The sequence below is a fragment of the Phodopus roborovskii genome, unplaced genomic scaffold (assembly GCF_943737965.1).
Source record: "Phodopus roborovskii unplaced genomic scaffold, PHOROB, whole genome shotgun sequence".
NCBI lineage: Eukaryota > Metazoa > Chordata > Mammalia > Rodentia > Cricetidae > Phodopus > Phodopus roborovskii.
Window position 1 is genome coordinate 5,809,372 of NW_026126413.1, and position 16,868 is coordinate 5,826,239.

The 16,868-nt window shown below is 41.7% G+C and overlaps 1 protein-coding gene across 1 annotated transcript in view; it reads right to left on the bottom strand.

The window, feature by feature from the left end:
* Positions 1-926: 926 nt before the first annotated feature.
* The window catches only part of Fam151b (family with sequence similarity 151 member B), a 31,388-nt gene continuing 15,446 nt past the window's right edge, over positions 927-16,868 (bottom strand). Inside the window, exons 4-6 of the mRNA XM_051182965.1 lie at positions 16,174-16,391; positions 15,314-15,449; positions 927-1,477 (exon numbers count right to left, since the gene is read on the bottom strand). Of these exons, the coding sequence (XP_051038922.1) occupies positions 1,330-1,477; positions 15,314-15,449; positions 16,174-16,391 (502 nt within the window). The 3' untranslated portion in view covers positions 927-1,329. The remainder of the gene's footprint in view (positions 1,478-15,313; positions 15,450-16,173; positions 16,392-16,868) is intronic.

Below are 16,868 nucleotides of genomic sequence, written 5' to 3' on the forward strand. Positions count from 1 at the left end.
TACTCAAGGAGACCAGAAGAGGGCATTGCATCATGTAGATCTGTAGTTTCAAATGGTTGTGAGCCACCACGAACTTCGAGTCTAGTAGAAAAGCTGCCAGTGCCCTTCACTACTGAGCCACCTCAATGGCATCTTTTGATGAGAAGCTTGTTTGAGTCTATTTGTCTGTATTTTCCTTCAGAGCTCGCACTTCCTACCGCCTCAGAAGTCATGAGGTCTGTATACACACGGCTAAATGTCTCCCAAGCTCAGCCTTTGTGCTTAGGCCAAAGGAGCCCTCAGTCCTGAGTGTGGTGTGAAGAAGCAAGTGCAGTTACTTGCCTGCAAAAGTAACCATTCAGAATACACTTTGCAGCAGAATAAATCTCACAATTCCCTTTAAATACTTTGGTTTCTCACAACAGTTTAATTCATTTATATTTTAATGTAAGTGGCAGCCTCTTGAATGTCACTTAATCATCACATACTATTGTTGTAAGACCATAAGACCAGAAAGACGGCTCAGCAGTGTAGGTGCTTGCCGCCAAGCCTAACGACCTGAGTGTGATCTCCAGGACACACATGCTGGAAGAAGAGAATCTATTCCTCCAAATTTCCCTCTGGTCTCTAGACATGCCTCATAGCACACTTACATGCATCATGACACACTCCACGCACATGTATCACAGCACACTCACATACACATGCATCGTGACACACTCATACACACATCGTGGCACACTTACAGACACACACACCGTGACACACTCATATACACACATCATGGCACACTCACATGCATATGCATACAATAAGTAATAAATATAGAAAAACTTTTCAAGAAAATTGTTAAGGGTTAGATAGGAAGTACTTCATTGTGGACAAATATTGTGCTTCTAGTTTCATCAAAAAGTAGTTAATTTATTAATTCATTTTTTTTTTTTACAAAATTAATGTCTGGTTATTATAGAGATGTTACAAGCATTGTATTGAGATAGGGTATCACAATGTAGTCCAGGCTGGCCTTGAACTCCTGATCTTCCTGCCTCAGTCCCCCAAGTCCTAGGGGTATGATACGAGCATGTGTTGCCACACCCAGCTTGAACATTTTTACTGTAATTTTCCCAACTTTGTTGCAGGTGGCAAATTCTTCCAGATGTGTGCAGCCATGAAGACATCATAAAGGAAGAGCGAGGAAGTATACAACAAGCATTTTTGATTGGATAACAGTACAAACCAAAAATCACAATTAATACAGCAATGAATTCAGACAAAGCAGAGAAGGGTGTGGAAGCCGAAAGAGGAAATGATTAGAAAGTGTCTTCTTGTAGTGTGCCTTCTTAGAGGGACTCACATCCCAATGGCTTGTTTAAATTCATGGCTTTGTGGTTCCAAAATATCATAGAAAACTTGGGTTTTATTAAAGTAGTCTCGAATGTAAAGTAAATCTTCAGTGGGATAACTGTCATCCTTTCCAGTCCAAACTGTCAGGCTGTACCTGTATTAAAACAGATGTGTACAGGAAAGGTGGAAGATAAGAAACCAGAAAAAAATTCTCCGCAGCCTACCACAGTCCAACCACCCGCCCGGCTTCATTCCTTCATCAACACGAAACAGCTCCCCACCTCTGCCGCAAGCAAAGTCCCTTCTCCGTTTCACTTACAAGTTTGTTCTGGGGCCTAGAAACCTCTGCAGCACGGGAAACCAGGCACGATTTGTAAAGGGAGCTGACCAAAGATTTTGCTGCCGATCAAAGACTCTGACCCTCAAACAAAATTACAACTGTATCCCTGGCTTTGCTCAGGAGTCTGGTCAGAGTGAAACAGAAAGCATGACGGAAGAGATTGAAGTGACCAAGTGGCATTGTCGTTCCCAACACTCAGTCACTAATGATGAGCCTTGGAGGTTTTCCCACGACATGACAGAATTAACAAGAGCAAACGGTAGTTGGTGAGAGGGCTCATGGGGAAAAATACCTATTGCCAAGCCAGATGACCTGAGATCAATCCTGGAGACCCACCTGGTGGAAGGAGAACCAGCTCCTGTAAATTGTCCCCTGACCTTTGCATGCACACGTGTCCCCCACCACACACAAAATACATGAATACACGAAAAGGGGAATAACAAAATTTAAAAATAAGAACATATGTAAAATTTCACATATGCATGAACATGCCGGCGTCTGGCTATTATATGCTCTGTTTCCTTTTTTATTGATATGGCTGCTACACCATGCCTGGGGACACCACACTTCGGTAGTCACATTCCCTTTACCCTCTTAAACTTGTCGGAATACAGGAGAGACCTCTAAAGCGTTTCTGCTACCAACGAAGACACAGGCTATTGAGGAGCATGTTTGCTAAGCTTCTGTCCTGATGAGAACTGAAAGTAAAGAAACACAACAGAGGGAGTACTTCAGATTCAGTTCCCACAAGAGATAGTGACACACTAAGAAGAGTTTTAACTACTATATAGGTCACAAAAAAAAAAAATAAATAAAAAGAAAAGAAAAAGGTGAACATTATCTTTTAACTCTATCCCCCCCCCAGGTAGAATCTATTAATTTATCTGACTACCATGGGAATGAACCCTATAACAAGACACAGATATGATCATTTGGGTTAAGAAAAGAACTTTGGGTCACTTCTGCCTCATTAAATAGCTCTCCGTTTTATTAAAACTGAAAAGGGTTAAATAAGATTGTTAAATGGGTACCAAATTGGATTAATTTAAGTCAGTTCTCAGATGATACATATTTTAAAAATTCTTCTTGTGAAAAATCACAAGATGGTATATAAATCACAGATGTAGTTTTTAACCAATTGTTATAAAGTGAATGTCAGTGCAAACCAAAACATGCAAGAAACTGTGGATGGGCAACACCTCAGGGGCAACTGTGTCCCTGCTTCATCACGGCTGTCCTTGGGCCCCTGCTCTCATCTGTTCTCTTCTTACTTCAGGAAATAAGGTGCATAAGGCAATGCTTTGATTTAAGAGGAGGAGGAGGAGTAACACATATTTATCTTTACTCAGATTTACACGCAGAAGCTGATAGCTGGTTACTGAGACACTAGTGACTGGTTATGAGGACTGTGTAGACGGGGTGAGATGCTAATGACTGTGTTTAGGGAGGACTGTGTAGACGGGGTGAGATGTTAGTGACTGTGTTTAGGGAGGACTGTGTAGACGGGGTGAGATGTTAGTGACTGTGGCTAGGGAGGACTGTGTAGATGGGGTGAGATGTTAGTGACTGGTTATGAGGACTGTGTAGACGGGGTGAGATGTTAGTGACTGTGGCTAGGGAGGACTGTGTAGACGGGGTGAGATGTTAGTGACTGTGTTTAGGGAGGACTGTGTAGACGGGGTGAGATGTTAGTGACTGTGTTTAGGGAGGACTGTGTAGACGGGGTGAGATGTTAGTGACTGTGGCTAGGGAGGACTGTGTAGACGGGGTGAGATGTTAATGACTGTGGCTAGGGAGGACTGTGTAGACGGGGTGAGATGTTAGTGACTGTGTTTAGGGAGGACTGTGTAGATGGGGTGAGATGTTAGTGACTGTGGCTAGGGAGGACTGTGTAGACGGGTGAGATGTTAATGACTGTGGCTAGGGAGGACTACATGAACAGGGAGAGGCTTTTCATAGCAACCCTGTGGTTGTGGTTTTTGAACTCATGAATTAATGATTGAGAAATTAAATTCAAAGTCACTCAAGAAGAAATAAAAAGGCAGGAGTTAAACACTACATGAGATCGCGTGACAGACGCAGGTGGCTTTATTTAATCTCCCATTTATCTTATATAACAAACTACTTCATTCTGCTTACACCTTATACAAAGAAGAGCCACATTTTCTGGACTAGCCTGCTGCTGGGAGTAGGCACAGACTGTGACAGTGGGTGACTACAAGGGGAAGATGTGATGGCAATACTGCAGAATAGTCCCCAACCTTATCTGCCCATAGAAACCAACTCTCATCAGAGGATAGGGAGACGCCTTCTACATGTTCACAGAGGAACAGCTCGTGAGAAGGTAGAAAATGATTAGAAGTATCTATGCACTGAATTTTAGGACTTTCAGTTTTATACAGCAAACACTAAGGGCATGAAAGGTCAGATATGTCAGACAGTGGGGGACTTCAGTACCCAACTCTCATCCTTAGCTGGGTTCTTCAAACCCCCAGAATCATCAAAGACATGCCAGCACTAAATTATGCTGCACAACATCTCAGCCAAGTGACAGGAAACAAACACTTCACAGTGGCAGATGACATCTCTAAAATCAATTAAAGTACAGGTCACAAAGCAAGACTTAGTAAAACTTAAATACTTCATATAGCGAATGCATCATGCTATACTGAACTAAAAGTGTAAGTCAACAGCAGGAGAAGCCACACAAACCAAGCCAACATTCAGAGACTGAGTGATGCACTCTTGTTATTTGATTGATTTACTTACTTCGGAGGACCAAACCCAGGGCTATGTGTGTGACAGGCAAGCACTCTACCAACATCCACAGTCCCTGAAAACCACACTTTTGAATGAACAGTGGGCCACTGAGTAAAGCAGAGAGAATTTTTTAAATTCCCAGAATCAAATGACAGCACAACTCACCTGAACCCTAGGGTATAGCTAAGGACTTGTAACAGGAAAGCTGCCAGGGCAAAACAGAGGGGACGCAGATACAGGCAAGGACCTTTTAAAAAGAACTCTAACAGCATAGGGAATAACTCCAAGAACTGACAATGCAATTTCATGAAATTAGGAAGTTCCCGCACAGCAAAAGAAACCGCCAACCGTGAGCACACAGCCCGCAGGATGGTAGGAAGTCTGTGCCAGTTTCACTTCAAGGCTAAGACTTAGAATACAGGAAAAGAACTGCAAAAATTAAATACCCAAGCCCTAAATCTTTCAATCAATAAATGGACTAATGAACTGAATAGAGATTTTTCAAAAAGAACAAACAGCAAATAAGATTTTTAAAACTCTTCACCATTTTTAGCCACCAAACAAAAAAAAAAATGCAAATATAAAACCTGAGATTCCATATTACCACAAGAAAACAAATGAATTCTGAAGAAGATGTAGGAAGATAAACCACTGGTGGGAATGTAAAACTGCACAGGTACTGAGGAAACTGGTGTAGAAGTTGCTCAAAGAACTGAGATAAAATCACCGTAAGACCTAGCTATGACTCCTGCACTTACACGCAAAGGATTCCACATCCTATGACACAGATACCTGCACATGCATGTCTAGTGCCACACTGTTCACAGTAGGAATGGAACCATCCTAAAAATCCATTAACAGACTGCTAAAGAAAATAGGGTGGGATTTTATTCAGCTATAAATAAAATAAAAATGAAATCACAACATTTGTAGAGAAATGGAGCTGAAAAAAAAATCTTTATAATAAAGTATCTTAAGCTCAGAAAGATAATTTTCTCTGAGAACAGGTCTCCCACAGAGATCCACATATATGAATGTCTGGTTTATAGTTGGTTTAGGATTAGGTGTGGCCTTACTAGAGGAGGTGTGTCATGGGGGACAGATGGGCTTAGAGGTTTCAAAACCCCATGCCAGGTCCAGTTTCTATCTCTGCCTCCTGCTTGTGGATCAGGTGTAAGACCTTAACTACTGCTCCTGGGCTGTGCCTGCTTGCCTGTTCCCTGCCATCATGGTCATGACTCACCCCCTGAAACTTTAAGCAAGCCCCCAGTTAAATGTTTTATTTTATACATTGCCTTGGTCATGGTGTCTCTTCAGGAAATAGAGAAGTAATTAAGACAGTGAAGTTACATAATAAAACCTAACATAAACATCAGCACATTTCTATATACTAACAACAAATGAGAAAATAGAAATATGAAAAGAATTCCAATTCAAGAACATCAATAATTAAATAGGATACCTGTAGATTAAAGACTATAAAAGTTAACAAAAAATATTAGAGATGATGTGTGTAAACCTGTGTTTAGGGGTTGGAAGAATTAGCATTGTTAAACCATCCATCCTATCTAAAGCAATCAATGAAATCCCATACATTACCTGTATTAGTTACTGTTCTGTTGCTGGGATGAAACACCATGATCAAAAGTGGCTTGAGCATATTTTGGCTTATGTTTCCAGAGGGATAAGAGTCTATCATGGCAGCGAGGCATGGCAGCGAGTGGTAGCAGCAGGAGCAGCAAGTTAAGAGCTACATTTCAACTACAAGCACAAAGCAGAGAGAATAAACTGAAAGCAGGGTGAGGCTGCGTAATCTCAAAGGCCACCTCAAGTGATGTGCTTCCTCCAGAATCTCTGCCCCACTTAACCCTCCCTGAACGGAACCGCTGACTGGGAACCACGACATTCAACCCTCTGGCCTCCACAGGCACATGGGCCACATCATACTGCAAAATGCACTTAGTGCAACTTCAAAAGCCCCCATACATTTTTAACACTATTTAAAAGTTCAAAGTCTCTTCTGAGACTCAAGGCAATCAGTTAATGGTAACCCTCTTAAAATGAAAAAAGAAAACCGCATAGTCCCAAAGCAACTTGGGATAGAACGTCCACCACAGCTGTACAGGGAAGACAGGACTAAAGAGATTGAAGCCTGGCAGGGTCAGCACCAAACCCTGTCTGGACTTGAAGGGCTTAGGGGGCTCTGTCCCTGCAACACACACATATGCTTTGAGCACTCCACTCTTAGGGGGCTCTGTCCCTGCAACACACACATATGCTTTGAACACTCCACTCTTTAGGGGGCTCTGTCCCTGCAACACACACATATGCTTTGAACACTCCACTCTTTAGGGGGCTCTGTCCCTGCAACACACACATATGCTTTGAGCACTCCACTCTTTAGGGGGCTCTGTCCCTGCAACACACACATATGCTTTGAGCACTCCACTCTTTAGGGGGCTCTGTCCCTGCAACACACACATATGCTTTGAGCACTCCACTCTTAGGGGGCTCTGTCCCTGCAACACACACATATGCTTTGAGCACTCCACTCCCCGTGTGCAGCTCTTCCTACAGATGTTACATGGGTTTAGCGTTTCCAACATCGTGTGGTTTCTTCCTGCAGCTCAGGCTTCACCTTTTGCATCTTCACACACTGTTCTCTCACAGCCTCTTGTCCTGTCTGGGCCCCATGCATGGATTCTAAGCCACATGTTGAAACCTCAGAGAAAAAGCCATGGCCCCTTCATTCTCATGCCTCCAAAGCCAGTACCATGGGGATGCTGCTGCCAATTTTGGCTATTAGTTTGAGATGGACATGTGAGAGCTAAAGTTACATTTTAAGTTTTACTTGCTGGGCTTAAGAGAACCATAAGGCAAAAATTCCTCTAATCTGTAAGCCCCTTGCCCAGGGATAGATACTTGCTGAAATGCTGGATGCAATTGTTTATGGTTTTTGCTCTCTTAAACAAGTTTGTTTGACCCAACTACACAGGATATGCTTGACCACATGAAAGCAGGAGATACATAGGCAGGAACTAAGTCAGGATGTATGCTTGCCTGTGAATGGACCTGGTGGGAAATACATAGCCTGATGGGTTTGCCTTTATAAGCCTTGGCAAAATGTGACTTATTATGATTTTCTGGGAACTCTGGAATGGACCTGGCCAGGGCCCACAATCTTGGCCAGTATTTAAACTGACAAGACAAAACTTTCCAACCAACCAGAACCAGGCGGGCAGCTGATGTCTTGCTGTTTGCCCAGTGTGGGAGAATGTGGGAGAAAACTTGTTTCAAATTTGTAGCAAAAATTGTGGTAGAGGTCTTATTCTCACCTGGTGGTATTAACATTCTCTGGAGGCCCCATCCACCCAAATTCTAAAGTCAGACTTTCTAGCAGCATGCCTTGAGATAGTCCAAGGCTCAGAGTCCACTTTCAGCTTTTTGGGGAGAAAAGCAGCAAGCACCTACAGAGGCCCCCTCGTGACGCACAGTCTGGCTCTTTTCTTTGGGATCCCAATTTGGGATGTGGAGGGGGGTTCAACGGGATCCCAACATTCTCCCTAATACCTGAGCCTATGAAGGACGTTCTCATTCAAACCACCATAATCAGAAGTTTTTTCCTTGGTTTTTGAGACAGGGTTTCTTTGTGTAACAGCCCTGGCTGTCCTGGAACTCACTCTGTAGACCAGACTGGCCTCAAACTCACTGAGATCCACCGGTCTCTGCCTCCTGAGTGTTGGGATTAAAGGCATGCACCACAACTGCCCAATGAGGAATGGTATTTATAACAGAAATTAAATCCTGAAATTTATATGGAACTATGGAAAATTTAAATATCTAAAGACTCTTGAGAAAGAAGGAAAATATTGGAAGCATTTAAAGTCAAATTACAAAACCATAGTAATCAAAGCCACATGGTATTGGCATAAAAACAGGCACACAGAACCATGAAACAGGAAAGACCACCTAGAAATAAGTCAACAAATTTACCATTAAATGTTCTTCAATTATAAAGCCACAAAGTAGCAATAGAGATGTGTAAGTGTACTGTTTTTCTGCCTGCCGCCGCCTGGTCTTGTCCTGCCGCCACGCCAGCCCCAAATAATACACAGAGACTCTATATTTGATACAGTGCTGTTGGCCCGGTTACTTGTTTCTTATCGGCTAGCTCTGCCTTAATTATTAACCCATTTCTGCTGATCTATGTATTTCTCTTACCAGGGAGCCGGCGGCATACTGCTTTCTTCAGACTCTCCATCTTGGCTCCTCCCTACTTCCTATTTCCTCCTTGTCTCCTAGTCCCTCCTATCTTCCTTTCCTATTGGCCAACAGTGCTTTATTATTAACCAGTATGAGAAACATATACAGAATGACATCTCCCATCAGAGATGTTTCTGCCTACTTGACAATAAAGGCTGAAATTTTTAAAGTCAACCTGATAAAAGATACCACTTAGATGGCTATTCTAACTTTGGCTGCAAACTAGTTCAGAACAGCCATGTCAGGAGCTCTGGAGGACCACAGGGCACATTTCAAGCACAGGCCAGAAAGAGGGCAGTCTTCAGTGTCTGTGCTAATGTAAGTGATTCAGAGTTATCTTAACAACCCCAAAGGTGAAAGCTAGCAGGGTATGCACCCAAGTGGAACAATGAAAGGAAATCAATGTTCTAAGGAAGGAAGGGAGGGATAACTAAGTCATAAGACAGGAAAATAAATCCAATCCAAGAGTTTACTTCAAGAATTATCATCTAGTCTAGGAACAGGGAGATGGTGTCTGGGTAAAAGTTTTTTTTTTTTTCTGAGACAGGATTTCTCTGTGTCTTGAGGAGGGATGCCCAGGACTGACACAGAAGAAGGGTGTGATGGTATGAGCACACATCTGTAACCTCTACATGGGTAGTTGGGGTGTTGGCGTGTGTGTGTGTGTGTGTGTGTGTGTGTGTTGGACTGGAGGACCCCTAGAGCAGACTGGCCAGCCCACCTAACCAATCTGCAAGCACCAGGGTCAATGAGAGACCTTGTCTCAAAAACTATGGTGGAGGGTGACTGGGGGACACATGCCTGTGAGTGTATCTGCATGCACATGTGTGCGCATATGAATGTGTACACACGCACACACCACACATACATATTATCTAGTCTAATCGAAGAATTGATGGAAAAGATGCATCAAGCGACTGAAGACTAGTAAGAAACTAAGAAAGTAATAAACTACTTCAGTCAGCTGTATCTAAAAAACATGGACTGAACAATTTTCTAAGAAAATATAATGTATGAGACCTGGCTTCTAAGGCCATTGAAAAAAGAAACAAACCACTTATTAAGCAGTAAACAGAAAGGTCATTCAAGTTCAGCTTTCCCCACAGCCTCAGGTTTAGAAGGTTTCAGATGCAGACCATTTAAATGTCATTTCCGGTATCTTTGAAAACATGAGAAAGTACAGGTCATTTTATGAGACGCTCATACCTAAGTTGAGAAAGAAAAGCATGCAGATAACACAGTCAACACTGAGAGGCACATGGAAGGACTAGCATGCCACACACAAGTGCAAAACAGCACAGTAAGTATTCTTTCCTAGGCGCGGAGGGAAAAGAAGGCACGTCTTTGGGGCTAGCCTGGACAGAACTTGCTATACAGACCAGGCTGGCCTGACACTCACAGAGATCTGCCAGCCTTTGCTGACCTGCTGGGATTAAAGGTGTGGCCACCACACCCACAACAGATTGCTTTCATAGGAATAGAAAAAGTGCTTGGGAAAATTGAACACACAGAAATTTGGATGCTTGTTTAGACTGTGTCTTTGCAGGAGGTGAGAAACTTTCATGTTAACAATGACCAGTAACTGAACACCTTTCTAGAATTCTCCATATGGGTATTAGAACATCTGTGTAAGTGAATTCTTCCCTGGGGGTGTCCTGGGCAGTTCAGAACACACGCATGGCTCCTGGCACAAGAAGCCACTAGAATCCCTGCCACACACAGAAGGTCCCAGAGCCCAAATGTCCTCAGCAATTATAGATATGTGTGTATCAACCGATGCAGGGTGTAAAGGACGCATTCATGATAGTAACTCAAGCAGCTGAAGTGACAGCTTGGGGTTAAGAACATGGACTGCTACAGCAGAGGGCCCAGGTTCAGCTTCCAGTATCCACGTGGGGTTGCTCACAACCACTTACAAATCCAGCTCTAAGGGACCTGACAAGGTTGTCTAGACTCTGCAGCTACCTGCACTCACGTGCATGTTTCCATGTGCATGAACACACACACATATACACACACTTTAAAAATCCTTAAAAACAGTAATATATAATAATGCATTGTAGCCTCACTGACCATGAACAATGTGCATCAACTAGAGCTGGGGTTTGTTGCCATGGTCTGTTTGGTGCTGGGAAGTGAGTGAAGGGCCCCACATGCTGGGCAACACCCACCACTGACTGTTCCCGGTGTCTGACCTTTAGTCTCTTATGGTAAAACTTTGGTCAGACTTGGTCGTTTGAATCAATCAATCAACTAGATAAACATCTCAGTGCTTTTGCTCTAATTTAAAATAAAGAATGAACTTTTGACTTCTTCCCATCTCAAGTAGTATAAGGCCATTAGAGCTGGAAGAATGACAAAGTTGTATAGCAGGGTTTTTTTTTCTATAGTGGTGTAAAAAAAAAAACTAAAATTAAAAGTTTTGGGATGAAAATGTCTCATTAGCTGGTACAATGACAGCCACTGCATATGTCAGAAACAGCAAATCTCAATCTATGGGTCACATATCAGATATCAGATATTCACATCACAATTCATAGCAGCAGCAAAACTACAGTTACGATGTAGCAATGAAATAATGTTATGGTTGGGGCCACCACAACATGAGGAACTGTAATAAAGAGTCGCAGGATTAGGAAGGTCGAGAACCACCACAAAGTTTAATTGTACTTATTTTGTGTCTAATACAATGACAGTCACTGCATATATCTGAAGTTTAATTGTACTTATTTTGGGTTAGGCTTTCATTATGGCTACTGAATTAATTATGTTCTTCCATAAGCTGTACGTTTTTCAAAAAAGAAAACTTTAGGGTCTGAGAACGCAGTTTGTTGGCATGGATGAAACACCCAGTGCTATCCTCCTATACAAACATAACCACACACATGTGTGTTTGTGTGTGTTTGTATGTATATACATATATAATGAATCTTAAATGTCTGCTACTATTAGGAGGCTGAAGTATATTTTAATGCTAACCTAAGATAGGTAAAGTATTAAACTAAAACATTCCTCTTTACACATTAATAAGATGATACTGAAGTAAATTCTAAATTAAACAGTTTGTTATTAATGGTTAGTGCCTGTTTAGCTACTCATTGTCAATTATGTCCTTTGACATGTGCTCAGGGGATAAACTGAAGGAGAAGAGAAGACTGGATTGTATCACTAAAAGGAGGCTTAGTTCCCAGTCTCCTAAGCCTCAGTCAACTTCATACACAGCACTTGCATCCAGGGAAGGGTTTCCCAACTCTCAGGCATGCATTGCACACACAGACACAGGAAAAGGCCAAGACAAACGGCTTAATAAAAATGACATAATGAAAACAGCATTTAGTCCATAATTATGAACAATAATGAAATATAATGCAATTCATGAGATGTAGCATCACAATGATTGATATCTCTAATGATAACCTAATGTACAATACCATCCTGACTCTTCACAATCATTTTAAAATATTTACATATTAGTCCAGAGCAATATTTTAAGTGTTGGTCATTTATACTGTTTATGTCACTAGAATTCATTACTTTAAAAAATATTTCTCAAACATTGTCCTTATTGTGAAAATATGGGTCATGGAATAGTTAACTACTAATATTTCTCTAACATTGTTATACAAATCCAGAACGAAGGATAGAAATAATCACTCACTGTCCTTAAAAATATCACCTCTACATATTCTCTGAGAAAGTTTACTATGGAAAGACCAACGCTTTAAAAAATTACTGTTAACTTACAGTACAGAATGGTTATTGAAATAGTTTTTTGTCATGACCTATCTCCATGTGTAAAAACCATAGGGGGAAAATCATTTATATATAATCCACCACTTTCAGTTTGAAAGACTTAACAGTAGATGCCTAAGAAAATGTGCTGATTGTGCTTAGCAGATAAAAAAAAAAAAAAATTCTAAAAGTTCTTGGACCTGATCACACCCAACAGCCCTACCATGTTTGCTGGTAGTTGCTAGTCTGAATTTTACGAGGCCTGTTAGGATTAAGTTTGAAAGGATTGTTTCTGACTGGACTCTTGGACTAGCAGATGCCTCTGGGAGTTGCCACATTTTCAGGATCACACACAGTCTTTCAAAACCATCGTAAGCATCCAGTGGAAATACTGCAAGCGGCACACAAAGCCAGCGGCACACATGGCTCTACTCTCATGATGCTTTTGCTTATGACCACTAAGTACTCTGTATCCATGAAAATAATCCCTATATATTGTGAATGTTTCTCAAACAGGACTATACGAAGATATATTCATTAGAGTTCTGCAAGAGAATCTAATTTTTATAATTTAATTCAGTGCCATAATTTAAACAGCAGTCTTTAAAAATTAATATAGTATTCTAGCTGACTTCAGAGTAATTGTCCAACACTAATAAAAACAAACAAAACTAGAAGCAGAGTCAATGTTAATAAGAGATAATAAATGACAGGTCTGCCTCAAGAGAATGTCTAAAGCACTGCTCACTATTAAAATAATGATCTCCTCATTAGCTCAATACATCTCTCTTCTACCAGTTAACCAGAATTGGTTTCAGATGTTTGCAATGAAGACCCCGACTAGCCTATTGTCTGATACCATCTAATGTTTCTTTTACCATAATGCTAGCTACCACTGCTCAATTAGAATTAATTCATCTATAAAATTTTATAATCCAGTTTTCCTGTGCAAGAGGAATCATAGCACACAGACCATTCTGAACTTTAATGCTTTCCACTTAACAGACTACCTTAGAGATTCAGCCACAGTAAAACAGTGAGCCCACAGCATGATCTATAACCAGCATTTACTATTCCATCATGAGAGTATCCCATAACCTACTCAGCCAGTTTCTAACTGGAGGGTACCTGGAATGTTTCACATCCTTTATAATTACAAGCAGGCTTTGGAATGAGCTAGTAGCCTCTCTGTGCACATGAACTTCTAGGAAGATACAACTTTATTGGTAAAATCCAAGCACATACAAAATTATTCTTCAAAGAAATCTACTAGGTTACATGTATGATAGATGTATGCCTGCTTCCTCTACTCTGCCCAACCTGGTGAATTAGTAAATTGGGCCTTTGGCTAGATGGTTGTAAAAAAAAAATTTTTATGTGTTAGAATTCTTTATGTCTCTCTGACATGTATAATAATATTTTTACCATAATTTGTTATTTTTATGTATTCAAATATAGCAAAATTTTATTTCATGGTTTATGGACTTGGTGCCTTTAGAGCTGGCCTTGAGGATGGAGGAGGGATGGCTTAGTGATTAAGAGCACTTGCTGCTCTTACAGAGAACCCAAACTTATTTCCCAGCATCCATAGAGTGGCTCACAACCATCTGTAACTACAATTCCAGGGGATTTGATGGCCTTTAATTACCTCTGTCAGCATCAGGCATGTACACAGTACACATACATACACACAGACAAAACACTCATAAACATAAATAAAATAAATCATTTTTTAAAAGCCATCCTTGTCTGCTCTTCATGTTGTCAATTAAATAGTCAAGTGTTAATTCAATGGGAACATAGTAGGCAAAAAAAACTAAGGAAAGTTGCAAACAAAGCTTTTTCTAGATAGTTAACTGCTATTATACTAGTTAGTAGACCTTTGCCTTGATGGCTGCGATGCCAGCTTATTCCCACACTAAGTTCTGTGACAGATTTGGGTTGACTTCTGGGCTTCTACTGGCCCAAAAAACAGTACCCACACTGTTTTAATATTTGTACCTTTAGAGTATACTTCAACATTTAATATATCATACAGTTAAATTTACTTATTTACTTACTATTTTTAAGACTTTATTTTTAATTATGTATGCATGTCTGTGTGTAAGCATGTGCAGGTGAGGTGAGGGTGTGATCTCCCTAGAGCTGGGGCTACAGGCAGCTGGGAGTCATCTGACTCAGGGGTGGGGGCTGGGAACTGTACTTGGTCCTCTGCAAGAGTACCACATGCTCTTAATCACTGAGCTCTTCTCCGGACCTCAACATGTGTTTTATACATTCTCATCATCATCATCAGTGTGTGTGTGTGTGTCTGTGTGCATGGATGTGCTCAACACTGGAGAATCAGTTCTCTCTTTCCACATTTACAATGGGTCCCAGGGAATGCAATCAGGTCAACAGGCTTTTGTGGCAAACGTATTTGCTAAGCCATATTGCCAGACCCAGCTAATTTTTATTTTATATCAAAAGGTTTGTATAAAAAAGATTTCTGTGATGGTAATATTCAAAGAAAAACTACATTTTCTACTTATAAGTAAAAGATGACAACGTTTACTTAGAAGTACTATGTGCAAAAACTGTGGCGGACAGGGTAAAGCCGTGCTCTAAGGTTTGTTGACAGGGAATGGGTGTGCTGAGCTCATCAGTTTTCATTCTTTCTCTTTCTTACACACTGTCCTTTCATAACTATCTTAAGATAGAGACTCATGTACCCCAGGCTAGCCTTCAATTCCCTCTGCAGCTGAAAACCGCTTTGAATTCCTAACCCTTCTGCTTCCATTCCCCAAGTGCTGGGACAGTAGGCACACACCAGCAGACCCTTGGAGCATGTCATGTCCTGTCTATCTTCAGCGTGCACACATCCACACCTCGGGGTGGTGTGCTGACAATTCATACCTGTTTGATTTCTTCAATAGCCAGAGTAACTGAGAACAGGACTGCCTGACCAAAGCTGCCCTGACAGGAAACGTGACGGGCTGGGTTAGTCCGCTGCATATGTAGTCCATCTCTTTCACCATTGTCCAACTATAGCCTGAAGCGAGAAGAAAGAAATGTGTACGTTTCTGACTGGAATCGTGGAACTCAATTAACTAAAAGACCAAATTACCCAGGGTTTTCTCAAAGCAGGTGAAGACAAGCTTTGGTTCTACATCTTGAAAATAAACATTTCCCATGGAAGCTTGTGGACAGATGTCACCAGGGTCTACGTGGAGTAACAGAAGGGAGGGCACACACACCTGCAGGGTCGGATCTTTCCTAAAGGCCCTTTGCCTGAATGCGATGACCTTTAGCTACTTCACAACTGGACCACAGTTTAATTCGGCCAACAGTAAACACTTGATTAGAACTACCACCTGATGGCTGAGTTTCTGTCCCACCTGGTCCTGCAGCCATTTAGTCCCATATAAATACACAGAGGCTTCTATTAATTACAAACTGTTTGGCCGATGGCTCAGGTTTCTTGTTGGCTGGCTCTCTCTTAATTATTAACCCATTTCTACTGAACTATGTATTTCCACAAGGCTGTGGCTTATCCCTAATGCTCCAACATGTCACTCTTTCGTCAGCTACATGGCTTCTCCCTTCAGACTTCCTCTCTGTGTTCCTCTTCCCAGCATTTTCCTGGTCTGGTAGCCCCGCCTACACTTCCTGCCTGGCTATGTCCTGCCTGCCCATTGGCCAAAACAGCTTTATTCATCAACCAATAAGAGAAACATATGTTGACAGCATACAGAAGGCCCTCCCCAATCAACCACCTTCATTGACTTTCTCGGGGTGCCATCCTGTTGTCCAACCCAGGGAAAAGGTCACATCTGGGAAGAAGGATGTCACGGTGTCTAGAAAGGCTTTGGCATCCACGACTTTGCTGCTTCCGTTCGGCCCAGGAAGAATGTCTGCATTCATCCACACGGGGCACTGCAGGTGATGCTTCACATTGTCCAGGAATAGCATGGAAGCTCTGGCGGCTTCCAGGCTGAAAGAAAGTTTGCGACCAATGAATCGCCCCGCACTGAGGCAGTCTAATTGTATGGGATGGGAGGGGAAGACTAACCCACACAACTTACTTCACAATATTTATACTTCTTTTTCAGGAAAGGAACTTAGAGATTTTGCAGTGGTATAAATAATGCCAGTTGCTATGAACCAAACAGGGGCTTCAAAACTCTGTATTCGGGCCACTAAGTGTGAAATGAAATGATGTAAGACAAGTTATAAATGTTCGCTTTCCATTCACACCCAGGGAATAGCAGGTACAGGTGAACATGTTCTGGTCCATGCCACGGCTTTTGATAAGAGACTGACACTTGAAATCCTGCGGGAGACAAGGTTTCTTTTCCTTCACGCATGAGTAGGTGAGTATGCAGACAAACACATTTCATAAAAAGCCTGCGAGGCGTAAAACTCCATTTCCTAAAGCTAACACAGAGCCTGGAGTCCTGTGCTGCAAGCC